Here is a 16,127-nt window from a genome sequence, read left to right as displayed (position 1 = left end):
AACTGTTTTATGTAAATCAAACATCTTTCAGTCAAGCGCTACCTTCATGACTTCTAATATTATTTTGACCTCTGAGAATAATTAAAAAACAAACTGCACAGAGGAGTCCTAACAGTCAGTCTGAATTTGTTGGCAAACATTCTGTGTGCATCTAATTCCCTCATAAGCCCACACAGAGCAAGAAGTTAATCAAACACAAATACCTCACTAGAACTAATCCCAACACACGGACGTGTAGATTTGCATAAAAGGTATAGAATGGTTACTGGCACTTGGGAAGGCCTTTTTGCTTTACATAAACAGGATACCTGTATGTGGGAAATTCCCCTAATACATTTTACTTGATTGATATACAACTTGGCAAGAACATCACTACTTACTAAAAATGTGTCTGTAAACAATTAACTTACATGGTCTTGCCCTTTCACCTTAAAGCAAGTATGTGATACCTAGGACTTGAATCACATGAAAAATCTGCTTAGTCAGGTATAGATTAGAAATGTTTCAGTGTCCTAAAAATTTTCAGATTCACCTAAGATTTCATGAGCAAGGCACTATATTTTGTCATTTAAGTCTCATAATAATCCTTTGAGGTGAGTGTCATTCCTTCCCATTGCAGTGATGAGGAAACTCAGGTTCAGAGAGATGAAGCACTGCAGAGGTCAAGATTTAAACCCAGGTATTCTGAATCCCAAACCAGTGTTTTCTCCACTTCACTGTTGCTCTCTTTTGACTTTCTGTAAAATACATATTCAAACAGGTTCTCCCTGTCATCATTTGTGAAGACATGTAGCTGATTTGCCATTTGGCAAATTAATTAATTTGGAGTTGCAATTTGGCAAACCAATACCCTTTGTTTTCTTATTTAATTCAGTCAGTTTCTATTTGTTCCCTAAGTTTCCTTGGGAGTTTGTATTGAATTCTAAATATTAAAGAGAAAAAAACACACTATCCCAAATATTTAGCAGAACTCCCTTGCAATAAATTATTATATTAGCAATACATTCTCTTCATGGCATGTTCAGGCCACATAATCAGTTTCTCATTTGCCTTTAATAATGTAGGTATATCTCTAATTTATAATTTTTACCCAAATGTCTCTAATATCTCTTACCTATTAAGAAGTCTACCTATAGATCCGAGATGAATCATCAGGGTTCGGTAAGTCCTGGTGCTTCCTGGCTCCTATTACCAAGGACTGCAGACTCAAGGCTCCAAGCAGGCACTTTGGACCACAGAGGAGAAAACTGCGGAGTCCAAGCCTCCACTATGTTCATTTGCTTAAAATGAGGTTTGCCATCCTCTGTTGAAATAGTGGCTTAGTAAACAATAAAAGACCTTTAAAAGTAGCCTTTCTGTGATCTTAAGATTCTAATTTAGCTTCCACGGGTAGATCTAACTTGTTTCCAGAATGTAGTCAGGCAATGGTTTAAATCTTACTAGCCAGAGCAAAGTCTTCCTTTCTGAAGGCTTGTTCACATGATCATTCCATGCAAGTTTGCTACCTATGCAGGACCTTGGACCTTGGAACAAGGACACTGGGTTCCATTCCCACCATAATAAAATCTCCCCAGCTTAACTCAAAGAACAGCCAGTCAGCACTCATTGGCCCCATATGTCCTTCAGGCAGAGACCTACTAGGGTACTGAAAATCTAGTCTACTGCTTTGCTTCCTTTTTCTTGCTCCCTCTCTCTCTTTCTCTTTCTGTCTCTCATTTACACACACACACACACACACACACACACACACACTTAGAAATTCCCCTACTCCCTTCTTGCAACAGACAGTTTTTTTGTTTTGTTTTGTTTTGTTGTTGTTGTTGTTTTAAGAGACCGGGTCTCTATCACCCAGGCTGGAGTGGAGTAGCACAATCATAGTTTACTGCAGCCTCAAACTCCTGGCCTCAAGCAATCCTCCTGCCTCAACCGACCAAGCAGCTTGGACTAGAGACATGTGCCACCACACCCGGCTAATTTTTATTATTTTTTGTAGAGACAGGGTCTGGCTATGTTGCCCAGGCTGGTCTTGAACTCCTGGTCCCAAGCAATCCTTCAGCCTTGGCCTCCCAAAGTGCTGGCCGTACAGGCATGAACCATGCCCAGCAGATGCTGTTAATCCAAAAATAAATGATGAGTTCCCTTCTGTGGGAGTGGTAAAGCCCAGAGTGAACCTATTGGGGACAGTATCACTATGAGTTTGAGACCAGATAACCTCTATGGTCACTTGCAAGTCTAAGATTCTAGAGCATTCCACAGTTCCCAGGTTCTATATATAGCAAGTCCTTGTCTACTCTTGCTCTTCAAGTTGTCCTTTTATGATGTATTTTCTTTCTGTTCTCCTTTGAAAGTGTCCTCAATATTCATTTATTAATCAATCTTCACTAGCGTAAAAAAACCTCAAAGCAGTTTACCCGTACCTCTTTCCAACACATCATTTCCCACCTTGTATCACAATTAGCGATGTGCATTTTCCACCCACCCTCAGACTGTGGCTGCCATCCGCAGAGGATTTATGTCCCATTCATTACTGGTGTCTGTTACCGAGCTCACTGCTCCAGACTGAGCACTTACATTTATGCTCGGTAAATGTCTATGAATGAAAAAATGATGGTGGAGGGACAGGGGAGGACAAGGAACAAGGCCGGGAGGTATGAAGAGGCACCAAGTGCAATTATTTCCCAGCCTGGAAGTCCCTAGAAATTGCTCTTCTGCCACAATGCCCTTCTGGAGAGAAGGAAACTGAAGAATATCATCTGCTTCAGCTCTGCCATTTTCCTAGGGGCAGCTCTGACTGTGGTCACAATGTTCCTTAGATTATCATATCACACTAAGCCAACACCACAGAGGAGGTCTCGGGAGAAGTAACCTGGGACACTAATGCCTTTTGCCCAGAACATTCACTCCTGATTAACCAAAGTTCAGGTTTTTTTTAGGTAAGGGTGTTTGGACTATGAATTGTTGAGGAGCAATTCAAGGAAGGAACAAGAATGTATTTGGAAAAAACAGCTTATCTATCAACTCTTAAGAAAATACCCTGAATCGGAGTTTATTCAATCCTCTTTCTCCTACTGGTAAGGTCCCCCAGCTTAACCATCCCTGAGAGAGGGGATTTCATCCTACTCTCTTTCAGAGATCTTCAGATAGGCAAATCTTCCAACTCCCCTTGGGACACCCTGACAGACTTGTGTTCTGGTGCTGCCCAGCCCTCCAGAAAAATAACCATCCTCTTCCACGGTTTTCTGTTTGAAGGATGTCTGCCAGTCCTGATTTGAAGGCTGACATTAAGCCATCATTTTATTTCCCCAAAATATCTGTTTATTCCATTTGAGTTTCAAAGTGGAAAAGTACGTTAGAGACAGAAAGCCAGCTTCCACATTTTATATATGAAATAGTTAGGGCACAGTGGTTCATTCCTATAATCCCAGCTCTTTGAGAGGCCAAGGTGAGAGGGCTACTTGAGGACAGGCGTTTGAGACCAGCCTGGGTAACATAGTGAGAGCTAATCTCTACAAAAAACCATTTTAAAAATTAGCCAGGCATAGAAGCATGTGCCTGTAGCCACAGCTACAGGTTGCTCACTGCAACCTCCACCTCCCAGGTTCAAGTGATCTTATGACTCAGCCTCCTGAGTAGCTGGAATTACAGGCGCACACTACCACACCTGACTAATTTTTATATTTTTCGTACAGACAGGGTTTCCCCATGTTGGCCAGGCTGGTCCCGAACTCCTGACCTCAAGTGACCCGCCCACCTCGGCCTCCCAAAGTGCTGGGATTACAGGCGTGGGTCACTGCGCCCAGCCTGTTTGTTTTATTGATACATGATAGATGTGCATATTTTGGGGGTGTGATCATTTACTACATTCATATAATTTGTAAAGATCAATTCTGATGCCAGAGTTTATGTTCTCACATGATTTGCTTGTTCTCCTTCAGCGTGGAGTGATTTCAGACTTTAATGTCAACATCTCCATCCTAAGTTAGTACCTGATTTGATAAGTCATGAATGCATCTGTACTACATAATGATTGCATGTGCCTGTACAAAATACCATTACACATTCTTTTTTTCTTTTTTCTTTGAAACGGAGTCTCGCTCTGTGACCCAGGCTAGAGTGCAATGGCGCCATCTCAGCTCACCGCAACCTCTGCCTCCCAGATTAAAGTGATTCTCCTGCCTCAGTCCCCTGAGTAGCTGGGATTACAGGCACACGCCACCACGCCAAGCTAATTTTTGTATTTGCAGTAGAGACGGGGTTTCACCATGTTGGCCAGGATGGTCTCGAACTCCTGACCTCGTGATCCACCCATCTCGGCCTCCGGAAGTGCTGGGATTACAGGCTTAAGCCACTGTACCCTGGCTACGCATTCTTAATATCCATCACATGACCTGTTTGAGATTAATGTAGCCCTTGCACTTCACTGATAGTTACCTTGTCTTCCATAAGTGTTCTGGATATAGAAAATCTGAATTCAAATCCTGGATTCACCACTTAGTACCAAGTTCATTCATCTCTCAGTGCCTCAGTTAACCAATGAATATCAGATTGATAATAATAGTGCCCATCTCAAGGGCTTATTGTGGAAGATAAACAGATAATACACATAAAGCACTTAGCTCAGTTGCTAGCACATAGCACACACTAAAAAAAAAAAAAAAAAGTTGATGGTTACTTCATTTTTATGTCTGCAATCGCGTGTATAGTCATCACACTTTCATCACTCATGTAATGATAGCCATTCAGGCAACAAGTTATGCCTGGCTGCAGGGACATATCACACAGCCACCATAGGACACTATAAAAATCCACCTTTTCTAAACAGTGCCACACAGGCTGCATTTATGAAATCCAGTTACCATTTCAGTAGCTCCCTACTCATACACAGAGAAAAAGATGAATAAAGACTGAGGTCAAGTTAATAGCTTAAAATAGAGGTTTATTTATTTTAAGGCCTGTGGAGTAGCAGGGAGTAGAAAATGGTAACAATTGGTACGATTATGATCATTATCCCTATCACATCATTATTATCACTAGTATGAACAGAACTCTTGGGCTGGTCAGCATCTCAGATTTCTGTACTTGCTTTTTCTAAAGGAACTAGAGAATGCTTCATTGCTCCTTTACAACAGGAGTGGTTTTGCCATTCAATTATCATCTCCATCACACTCAATAGAAGTTAAAAGATGGCATTTTGGTCTTTTATTCAAGCAGGGGATCTTTCTACACCTTTCATTACAAGAGAAGCAACTGGTATAGCTAATTCAATGTGCTGTAACTAATGCCTTGGAAATGCCCAAAGCACACCAACCCTAATCCACTTTGAAGACTAACTGTATTCCGCATGCTAGGTTTTGTATTAAGCTATACATTATAGTGAAATCAGCCCTCGGGGAAAATCCTCTTTCAACCCAAGCTAAAACCATTTTTATTTATTTCTAAAACTTACAAGAGCCTGATGCAATAGAAAAAATGAAAGAAACCTCAGTAATAAGATACCAATTTAACTGTTGGCTGAGCTACTGCAATGGCAGATATGTGGTTTTTGAACAAAGATTGTGTGTATGTGCATGATACCTAGAACTCCCAAGATGCATATCAGTCCAAAAAGTAACAGTGACTATATTTTAATAGAAAACACTAATAGCAAGCTGCAAAGTCACCGTTTTGCCTATGAGGCATAATGGCAAAGTTAGTTCATTAACCAGTAGACTAACAGGAGAGCAGCTATTAAATCTTTTTAACACACAAAGAATTGCGGAAAGAAGAAATGAGTCGCTTGGAAAAAAGTGTCTGAGAACCTAACAACATTATTTAACCTGGCAGAAGAGTAAATGGTCAGAGAATTGCATCCTACCCAGATCAAAGACCTTAATGATAAAAATGATCTTCACCTGACCAAGATCTAAGGCGTCCTGAAGTTCACCAAGAATACAGCGCTCCATCCCAAGACCAAACACCCCCTGGCTCTGCTATGCATTGACTGAAAAGATAGCAATGTCATCATGAGACCAAGACAAGGCTTTGGAATTTCAGATAAATGGGGCCCAAAGAAAAGGCAGCCTTGGCTGGGCGCGGTGGCTCGCACCTGTAATCCCAGCACTTTGGGAGGCCGAGGCGGGCGGATCATGAGGTCAAGAAATCGAGACCATCCTGGCAAACATGGCGAAACCCCATCTCTGCTGAAAATACAAAAATTAACTGGATGTCATGGTGCATGCCTGTAGTCCCAGCTACTCGGGAAGCTGAGGCAAGAGAATCGCTCGAACCTGGTCGGCGGAGGTTGCAGTGAGCCGAGATCACGCCATTGCACTCCAGCCTGGCAACAGAGCCAGACTCTGTCTCAAAAAAAAGAAAAAAAAAAGAAAAGGCAGCCTGGCAGCCTTAGGGGACTTTCATACCAACCTGCTTCTCCAAGACGCGCATAGGCCATTCTGAATGCATTTCAGCAAATATGAACTACCTTTCAAAGGGCATGCATGTGTCGGCGAGAATATCTTCTGAAAGAGAGTCAGTGTTGTGGGGTGGTGAAACCCCAAGACTCTAGAGTGAGGCAAAGTTCCGTCCCTGCTCCACTATCCAGTTATTGAGGGACTTCAAGAGACTTGCTCACTATCTCAACCTTGGTTTACTCATCCATTCATTTAGCCTTAGAATAAGTTTACTGAGTAGTTATATGAATCAGACACTGTTCTGAACAAAACACACCAAAATCTTTCTCCTTGAGGAGCAAACATTCTCATGGGTTGGGGGTAGGAGCTAAGCAATGGACATAACGGTTAAGTAAATTAAAAAACAGGTTGGAAGGTGGCGAGAGTTATGCAAAGACAAGGGGGATAGGGATGACATAGGGTAGTCAGAGTAAGCCCCATAAGGAAAATTACATTTGAACAAAGCATATCAATAAGAGAGGGAGCTAAGCATTCATCTATAAAAACATAATAATACTGGTACTATCACAGAAGGTTGTTGGAATAATTAAACCAGATGTGGTGCAGAGTACATAACACTGTGCCCAGTACACAATAAGTGCTCAATAAATACCAGTAAGAATAATAATTATTATTACAATGATGATGATGATGGACTGGACACGGTCGCTCACGCCTGTAATCCCAACACTTTGGGAGGCCAAGGTGGGTGGGTCACCTGAGGTCAGAAGTTCAAGACCAGCCTGGCTAACATGGCAAAACCCCATCTCTACTAAAAATACAAAAATTAGCCAGGCATGGTTGTATGCGCCTGTAGTCCCAGCTACTCAGGAAGCAGAAGCAGGAGAATCGTTTGAACCTGGGAGGCAGAGGTTGCAGTGAGCCAAGATCGCGCCATTGCACTGCAGCCTGGGCAACAAAGCGAGACTCTGTCTCAAAAAAAAAAAAAACAAAATGGTGATGATGATGATGGATTTCTAAGACCACTAACAGTTTCTTCTAAGCCCTTCTGAGATCATCCACTGTACAAATAATAACCACTTGTTTTCATTAGACAACCTTGAATAAATGATGACTTGAGCTGCATCTTCTCAGAACAACCACTTTTTCTGCAGACACAGTCCTATCTGACTACTAAGCCACCCAAGGTCATTCTTGCGCAAGGGTTACAGAAGACGCAATTGAAAAGCGTTTAAGTCAGTGAAGGTCAGAGAACTGCTTCTCATCGGGAGCTTGCTCTGTGCAGCCCCTCTTCTTGGAAGCTGGGGTGGGGGTGGGACTGGGGTCCTGCATGACCTCTGAAGGTTTATCTCTGCAGGATCTGCCTACTCCTCAGGCGAAGACCTATGGGTTGAAGGATCTGAAGGTACCTCACGTATCCTGCAGCTCGTCAGAGAAGGAACAAATAGAAAGAAACCCCATGTACTTCCTCTGGTTCCTTCCCATGTGGAACATTAAATTCATGCCTCCATTTAAAAGAATGTATTATGGGCAAATGGTCCTTGAATTTGTAGGGACGTTTCCCAATGCCTCCTTACCCCGTAATTACACTTCCTGATGTTTATTGATTAGTTCTGTATCTGATACATGTTACCCCAGCACTGCTATTAATGCAGTGAAGGACACACCAAGAGGCCAAAGAAAGCAGAGGGCCCCAGTCTCTCCCATGGACAGAATATGCTTTGCTCCATTTCTCAGAGGGATGAAGAAGGATAAGAGGGAAGGCAGGAGTGGAAATTTCATCGTTGGTTTGGAGAGCAGGAAATCTACGTTTGAATAAGGGCAGGAGTCCAGGACCAGGTGAGCTCAGGGCAGACTGTGATACAATCGAGGCTTCATTCCAGGGAGGTAATACTCAAGCTCAAGATGAATTTGGCTCTAAGTCCATCACTTACAAGGTAATAGAGAGAGTGCAGGCTGGGGGCGATGGTGCACGCCTGTAATCCCAGCACTTTGGGAGGCCGAGATGGGTAGATCACCTGAGGTCAGGAGTTCAAGACCAGCCTCAGCAATATGATGAAAACCCATCTGTACTAAAAATACAAAAATTAGCTGGGCGTGGTGGCATGTGCCTGTTATCCTAGCTACTCAGGAGGCTGAGACAGGAGAATCTCTTGAACCCGGGAGATAGAGGTTACAGTGAGCCGAGATCGTGCCATTGCACTACAGCCTGGGCAACAAGAGCAAAACTCCATCTCAAAAATAAAAACTAAATAAAAAATAAAGAGAGTGCATATAGGTCTTTGGGGTTTCTTAGCTTAAAAAATGAAATCAGACAAAATTATGGGGAAAACAGTATGTTCTCAGGGTTGGGCTTTCTATATCAGCACAACAGTTTTGGAAAGCAATGTGGGAAAATGTAGTTAGAACCACAAAGCTAGTAATATCTTTTGACCTTACAATCCTGCTCCTAAGAGTGTTGCAGTTTGGGGGAGTGGGGGCATCGGAGTTAGGCAGACCTGAGTATGAATCCTGGCGCTATATTCACTGGCTTGTGTGATTTAGCTGAACTACTGACTTCTTTGGGCTCAGTCTCTTTCTGCATAAAAGAGGAAAAATAACACGCACATCATGCGTTGTGAACATTAACTGATACACCACAGGTAAAGTGGCAAGTACAGTGCCTTGCACATGATAGGCACCCAACAAATGGCTTTAGTTTTTCTTTAACAGCAATAATTATTATTTATTCTGCAAGAGAAAATGTTTATTTAAGTGAAAAGTTGACAACAACCAAAACACCAAATAACAAAATGACTAAGGAAATCATTATATTTCCACTAAAAAAGAAATGCAACTAATTAAAAATATAAACATATATCCACTCTATATTAACTAGTTTATGATAACTTTTGCATATATTTGCTGGAAGTAGAATAAAAATACACATACACTTACCACATTATGTATCTCTGTGTATGTATTTGTATTACATATATATACAACACATGTATTTATATATAACATAATTTTCTATGTTGTATTAGGTAGTATCATTATAGATTTCATTTGTTCATAATAATTGTTTTCAAAACAGTAAAAAATATTTTTAACCTAAAAATATCAAAATTGGAGGCTGAGGCAGGCAGATTGCTTGAGCCCAGGAGTTCAAGATCAGTCTGACAATATGGCAAAACCCCATCTCTACAAAAAAATACAAAAATTACCCGAGCATGGTGGTGCACACCTGTAGTCCCAGCTATTAGGGAGGCTGAGGTGGGAGAATCGCTGAAGCCCTGGAAGTCAAGGCTGCAGTGAGCCGTGATGGCACCTCTGCACTGCAGCCTGTGTGACAGAGCAAGACCCTGCCTCAAAAAACAATAATAATAAAATGGCAAGATTAAATTAATTCCTTAATTGAAAATGAAAAAATCAGGGATGTGCAAGGGGTCACCGGGTATTTCTAAATCTCTGGGGGAATGTTAACTTAAGCCAATAGTACCAAGACCACAATTGCTACATCAACCCTAAATAATAGCAGATTTGTTCCAGAGATGACATTATGATTTCCAGAGCTCTACCTACCAGGATTCCCAAGGCCATCATCTTCCTCATTTATTTAATTATTAGATATCTGTTGCAGATATTTATTATACCTGCTATATGCCAGGCACCATGCTAGGTGGTAAATCTATGAGCGTCCTGCCCTCAATGAACACATAACCTACTAAAGAAGATAAGTTATTCAAATATTTAAATGTGAGGCAGTGAGGTGTGCTATGGGAGGTACACAAGGCACTTTGGGGGTTTCTTCCATTTTCTCAAACCATTAGATAGGCATGAAGATGGAGATGTGTCTTACAGGTAAAAATAAATAAATAAAATAAAGCTTGCCTAGAAGTCACTTGGTAATTAAGTGGCAGAGTGCGGGCCTGATCTCATGTCTTCTAATGACATACTCTCTGCTCTCTTCGCTCTAGCACAGCCTCTCCCTACTTAAAGTGATCTGGAAGTTCTCTTTGCCAGCATCTTCTTTCTAGATCTTCTTTGTCCTTCCTCAAACCTTCAGTAAGCATGTGCTCTTCCAGCTCTCAAGAAGAGATGGCTTCACTGCTCTTAGGGGATGTGGTCTGCAGCTGCTACTGGTGGGTGGAGCAGGGACAAACAGAAGGGGACTGGTTCCAGGGTCTTGTGTAGGCAGAGAACCATGATTCTGCAGGTGGGACTCCCTGGCAGTACCGGAGTCACCAATGGAGCATCTAAGGACATCTGGGTGCAACTGATTTTGCTAGAAAATGTTTGGTTTTGCCCTCTCTCTGAGACTTTGGGGCAAGAAATCTGCTTCTCCCCAGATCCTATCTCCCTCCCTTCCACCCCATCATAACACGTTCACTCCCCTTTCCTCCTCCGTTTCTTTCTCTCTCCTCTGTTCAGTAAGATTCCCCAACACACAATTTTTTTTTTTTGGCATCCGTTTTTTTTTTTTTTTGCTTCTATATAGTCCTTTTTTCTCGTCCCCAAATCTTCTGTTCCATGAGTCCTGAATGGCTGGTCCCTGACCTCATAACGGTAACACTCACAGTCTCAGCCACCTGCAGGTCTCCCTGTGCTGATTAGAATCGGCCTGTCTGGCACAGGGGGTCAGAGAGGGAAAGGCACAAGGCAGAGACGGAGAACACAATTCTAAAGTCTGATCTTGTGACTCAATAAGTCCAGCTCCACCACAATTTGGACTCATTGGACCTCAGTGAGGGTAAGTTACAGAACTACTGTTCACCACTAAAGGAAAGCGTGAAGTGAGCGCTCACTACGCCTTTAGAGAAAGAACACTGTAAATGTTCTAAAGCCTCCTGCTTTGGGCTGCTTGTGGGTTTTGTTGTCAGTTTGTTTGAACTATATTTTTAGGCACCTAAGTCACAGACTTTGAAAGCAGAAAAAAAGCCCTTCTTTATTTTTCACAGGTCCTTGTTTGCAGGAATCCATGCTGACTGCAGGCAAAAGTCCCAGAGTTTCAAGCATGTGTCATCTGTCTGCAGGTAATTAGGCTCTGCTGTGGTAACGAGCACCCAGGAGACTGGATGGTGGGCACATTTTAAAAACCAAAGACAAATAATTGACAATCGCAGTCTCACTCTCAGAAACTTCTGTTTGGGTGTCAAGACAGCGAAGGGCAGGCAAGACAGATACCAGAAGTGTCCCAGCTGAGATATGCAAGTTCTTAGCAGTGTCAGGGGAGCAAGAATGGGGCATTTCAGAGATCAGATCAGATGACTGAGGCACAGTTACCAACATAAACGCCAACTTCTGTATGTACACAGCCCTTTGAGATTAAAACACTGCTACACATATAACACTCAATAAGGGAAGTAGGATAGGTGGGATGCTACTTTATAGGTGAGAAAAGAGGACCAGAGAAATTATGCAATTTGCATGAGTCCCATAGTAAGAGGCAAAGGAAGGATTTCCAGCCAGGTGTGCTCCTTCCAAATTACCATAATTATCAAAAGCACTGGCACAGCAGTTATGTGATAAAACAAAGAACTGCATTGAGAACCTAAGTCTTCTTAATTTCAGGTCAAAGTCTTTTTACTACCTAAAAAACCAAACTATGTAATCATATTTCTTTTCCTATTGTCGTTGGTAAAGATTAATCAGCATTGTCTCTGGGTAAATAATAATAACATAAAAAAGAGGGCAAGTGTAATACACCAGCTCAATTCTTGTCCTATTGCATCTAGTCTTCTGAGACAATAGATACTGTACTTTATCTGGAGGATAGAAGCAACATTCTGCTTTCAGCTGCAGTGGGCTTTTGTCTTCAGAGGTCTAGCTTAGAAAAACACAAAAATGTAAATGTTGACAGGCTGGGTCAGCATCAGTGTTAGGAGGCAGAGTTATCCTGCATGAATTCATGCTTAGCGTAATTTAGAGATAATTCAAATTGTCCTACCAGAGTCCCGGTACATCCTAGTGAATTCTACTTATGTCTAAATGCTCACTACCCATGAGTGCCTTAGCGCATTGGTAGTCTTGTCAAACTCCTTCAGTCTGTCCTATGGACAACACCCTCTGGCTCAAGGGCTGTGGCGGAGGAAAGGGAGGGAGTCTCAGAATTTATCTTCACTCAATTCTGCTGTTTTCTTAGAAAACAGTGAGCTGTAACATGCCATCCATTTACACATCAACTCATCCAAGTTACTGTGAAAAATGAAATAGAATTCTGATCCTTTGGTTGGGCAATTAGTCACTTCCAGGTTCCAATACTAGTTTTAACATAACCTAGATCCTGTGTCTACACAAAGTCAGAACAGTGCGGGGTGAGGGGAGTTACCAGCCATGCAAACAAACAAGTAGCTGTACAAACAAAAAAGGAGGCAGAAAAATCCCAACTGGGGCCGGGCGCGGTGGCGCACGCCTGTCATCCCAGCACTTTGGGAGGCCGAGACGGGAGGATCACGAGGTCAGGAGATCGAGACCATCCTACCTAACCCGGTGAAACCCCATCTCTACTAAAAATACAAAAACGAGCCGGGCGAGGTGGCGGGCGCCTGTAGTCCCAGCTACTCGGGAGGCTGAGGCAGGAGAATGGCGTAAACCCGGGAGGCGGAGCTTGCAGGGAGCTGAGATCCGGCCACTGCACTCCAGTCCGGGCGACAGAGCGAGACTCCGCCTCAAAAAAAAAAAAAAAAGAAAAATCCCAATTGGGTTTCTCCACCAGTGTAATGCCATATGAGAATTCCTTTCCATTTCACTTTGTTTTCTATTGTGTAACAGTCATAGAGTCCTGACCTTTTCTGAGAGTGGCTGAGAAAACGTTAAGTCCACAAAAGCTGATTATTCCGTCAAGTTTACGCGGTGGGACAGTGACTCCTGGCTTAGGATTTACCATTAGTCTATACAGTCATTCCCACACTGGTGTTCTAAAGTTTAGCTACAATACCAAAGGCTTCAAAAGGCCACTTTCCTAATCCCATTCACAGATATCTACATTCTCTCATTTGAAAGTGTCAAGATGATGATCCTAACCCCCAGAGCCTTTACCTCACCCTAAGAAAAAACCTCATTGCTTTAGATTCAGGACCCTGTGGAGTTCCCTTAGTGGGCAATGAGCCATTTGCCTATTGTCTATGGGAAAAGCCTAGACTGTGTGCCCCTGGGGAGCCGAGGCTTTGCTTTTTTGAACGTATTCGCAGAACTTAGTTTAGAGGCAGTACGTAAGCAGCACTCAAAGGATACCTGTTAAATCAATGAGCTCACCTGCACATTTAATTTTGGGAGAGGAGAGAGATAAGCTTAAGCCTGTCAATTTGATTTTCTTTGGCATTCTGGGAGTCTGATTCGGCCCCTCATGCTCTGAAAAGGTCATGAAACTAACCCTGTGTAAAACTGCCAAGCTATAACCCAGACAGAAATGGCAGATTACCTGGTGGTGTGACCAACAGGTTCCTAATGCCCTCTGGTGGCCAGGATAATTCCAGATGTCCAAGTCCCCACAGCTTTCTTAAGGCTTTCAATTTAAGCATCCTGGAAGCCAAGAGCCTGCAGGTTTCAACTGATCCGTCTCCTCCTCCAAACAAGAGAGTCCCGGGTCTGCAAGCCAGAAACATGCCAGACCCTTCCCAAAGTTCCCTGAGGAAGTTTCTCATCCATTTCCTGAGAGCAGATGGATATGTCAAGAAGCCAAAACGGAACCTTTTAATGTGAATTGCCTTTCAGTGAATGGTCTGTGGTTTCGAGTGTTCCCCGATAAAAACAAACAAACAAAAAAAAAATTCAAGGGAAATAATAATTTCCAGTCTGGAATGTTCAGCTTTCCATTTATTTGGGATTTTCAGGTCAGCTCACCCTTCTGAGCATTATAGACCTGCAGAAGCCTTCAAATTTTGTATTGCTAGCATTCCATGATTACATTCCCATTTTATGGAAAGACAAACTGAGGATACAAAGCAGTTATTGAAAAAACAATAACCATTCTCTCAAGTCTACAGAAGGCTTTCATTTTTGTTTCATTTTACATACGTGGTAAATGAAAAAGAAACCTAAACTGCCACGGGGAGTTTTAGGGTAAATACCACAGGTGCAGGGATCTGTATGTTTTATTCCACTGTTGACTTCCCAGCATCTGAAACAGTGTCTGGCACATTGATGTATATTTGGTGCATGAACGAATGAATGAACTGAGCCTGAAGACAAAGAGGTGTTTTGGATGAGAATTATTGTATATTGGTACTAGTTAGTCCTTACTTGGAGAAAATGTCATCTCCTCCCTTGAGAGCCCTTAAAAGAGAGTTGAATTCTCATTTATCCTAAAAATTATAAAATGTGAGGGCTGGAAGGCTTTGGTGTCATTCATTTACTTCATAAATGAGGAAAATGAAGCTCAAAGAAGTTAAACAACACTCCATAGATCACAGAGCTATGTAGTGCCAGAGCCCAGAGTGAATCCAACTCTTCACCCCTAACAATTTCTTTAAAAACCAACAATGGCCAGCTGCAGTGGCTCACACCTGTAATCCCAGCACTTTGGGAGGCCAAGGCAGGTGGATCACAACGTCAGGAGTTTGAGACCAGCCTGGCCAATATGGTGGAACCCCATCTCTACTAAAAATACAAACATTAGCTGGGTGTAGTGGCGCGTGCCTGTAGTTCCAGCTATTCGGGAGGCTGAGGCAGGAGAATCACTTGAACCCGGGAGACAAAGTCTGCAGTGAGCCGAAATCATGCCACTGCACTCCAGCCTGGGTAACAGAGCGAGACTCCGTCTCAGAAACAAAAAACAAACAAACAAACAAACAAAAAGCAAAAACGGGCTGGGCACAGTAGCTCACGCCTATAATCCCAGAACTTTGGGAGGCTGAGGTGGATGGATCACTTGAGGTCAAGAGTTCGAGACCAGCCTGGCCAACATGGTGAAACCCTGTCTCTACTCAAAATTCAAAAATTAGCCAGAAATCATTTGAACCCGGGAGGCAGAGGTTGCAGTGAGCTGAGATCGCATCACTGCACTCCAGCCTGGGCAACAGAGTAAGACTCTGTCTCAAAAAAAAAAAAAAAAAAGCAATAATGTTCCGTTTTTGACTGTGGCCCACAATAAGAAGCATGATGTAACCCAGTATATATATACACACGTGCAAACAAGTGTGCACACAAAATACTGAAAAAGAATTTAAGAAGCAACACTCACCTTCTCCATGTAAAGCAACCTGGTCTGATGTACGGTCTATTCTATTTCCTTTTTCATAATATTCTGCTCATAACTCGCTAAATTCATTTTACAACCTGAAATTTTAAAACACTTCACTATAGCTTCTTGCCTGCTATACCCTCTCTCCTTGTACAAGGCTAAAGTCCTCTAGGATCTTCTGCCCATAAAGAGAGTGAGAGTGATCAGGTTTTGGGGACCTGCTGGCCCAAAGTTCCTAATTTTCTGACTTGGTACAGGCCATATCTCCCACTGTCAAGTTTCATCTTGCTTGCAAGAGTCCAGTCCAAACAAGTCTCCTTTCTAGCCAGGGTAACCACAACAGTGCATCTCAAACACAGACCCAAGTTATCCTCAGCAGCCTTGTGCCCGTCCTTGACTGGCTCTCTAGCCCACAAGTTAGCAGGGATTTGCATCTCTACATAAAATAGCAAGTCCTTATCTCCCGCTGGCCCCTCTCCACTGCTGTCACTCTCCCCCTACCCTGGGAGCCCCCGAGGGGGGAGGATGGTGGCAGCAGGAAGAAGAGCAGAGAAGGGTCAGAGCAGGACAAGTGG

General features: G+C 42.8%; 1 protein-coding gene across 5 annotated transcripts in view; it reads right to left on the bottom strand.

The window, feature by feature from the left end:
• The window catches only part of GRAMD1B (GRAM domain containing 1B), a 284,882-nt gene that overhangs the window by 220,566 nt on the left and 48,189 nt on the right, over nucleotides 1-16,127 (bottom strand). Inside the window, exon 1 of one of the 5 annotated variants that reach the window (XM_033203815.1) lies at nucleotides 1,115-1,394. The exons of the other annotated variants lie outside the window; for them this stretch is intronic. Within the exon in view, the coding sequence (XP_033059706.1) occupies nucleotides 1,115-1,152 (38 nt within the window). The 5' untranslated portion in view covers nucleotides 1,153-1,394. Of the gene's footprint in view, nucleotides 1-1,114; nucleotides 1,395-16,127 lie in introns of those variants that run through there. 5 annotated transcript variants of the gene reach the window in all.

Source organism: Trachypithecus francoisi, unplaced genomic scaffold (genome assembly GCF_009764315.1).
Source record: "Trachypithecus francoisi isolate TF-2019V2 unplaced genomic scaffold, Tfra_2.0 Lachesis_group8, whole genome shotgun sequence".
In the NCBI taxonomy this organism is placed as follows: Eukaryota; Metazoa; Chordata; class Mammalia; order Primates; family Cercopithecidae; genus Trachypithecus; species Trachypithecus francoisi.
This window is presented reverse-complemented; position numbering and strand designations above follow the sequence as displayed.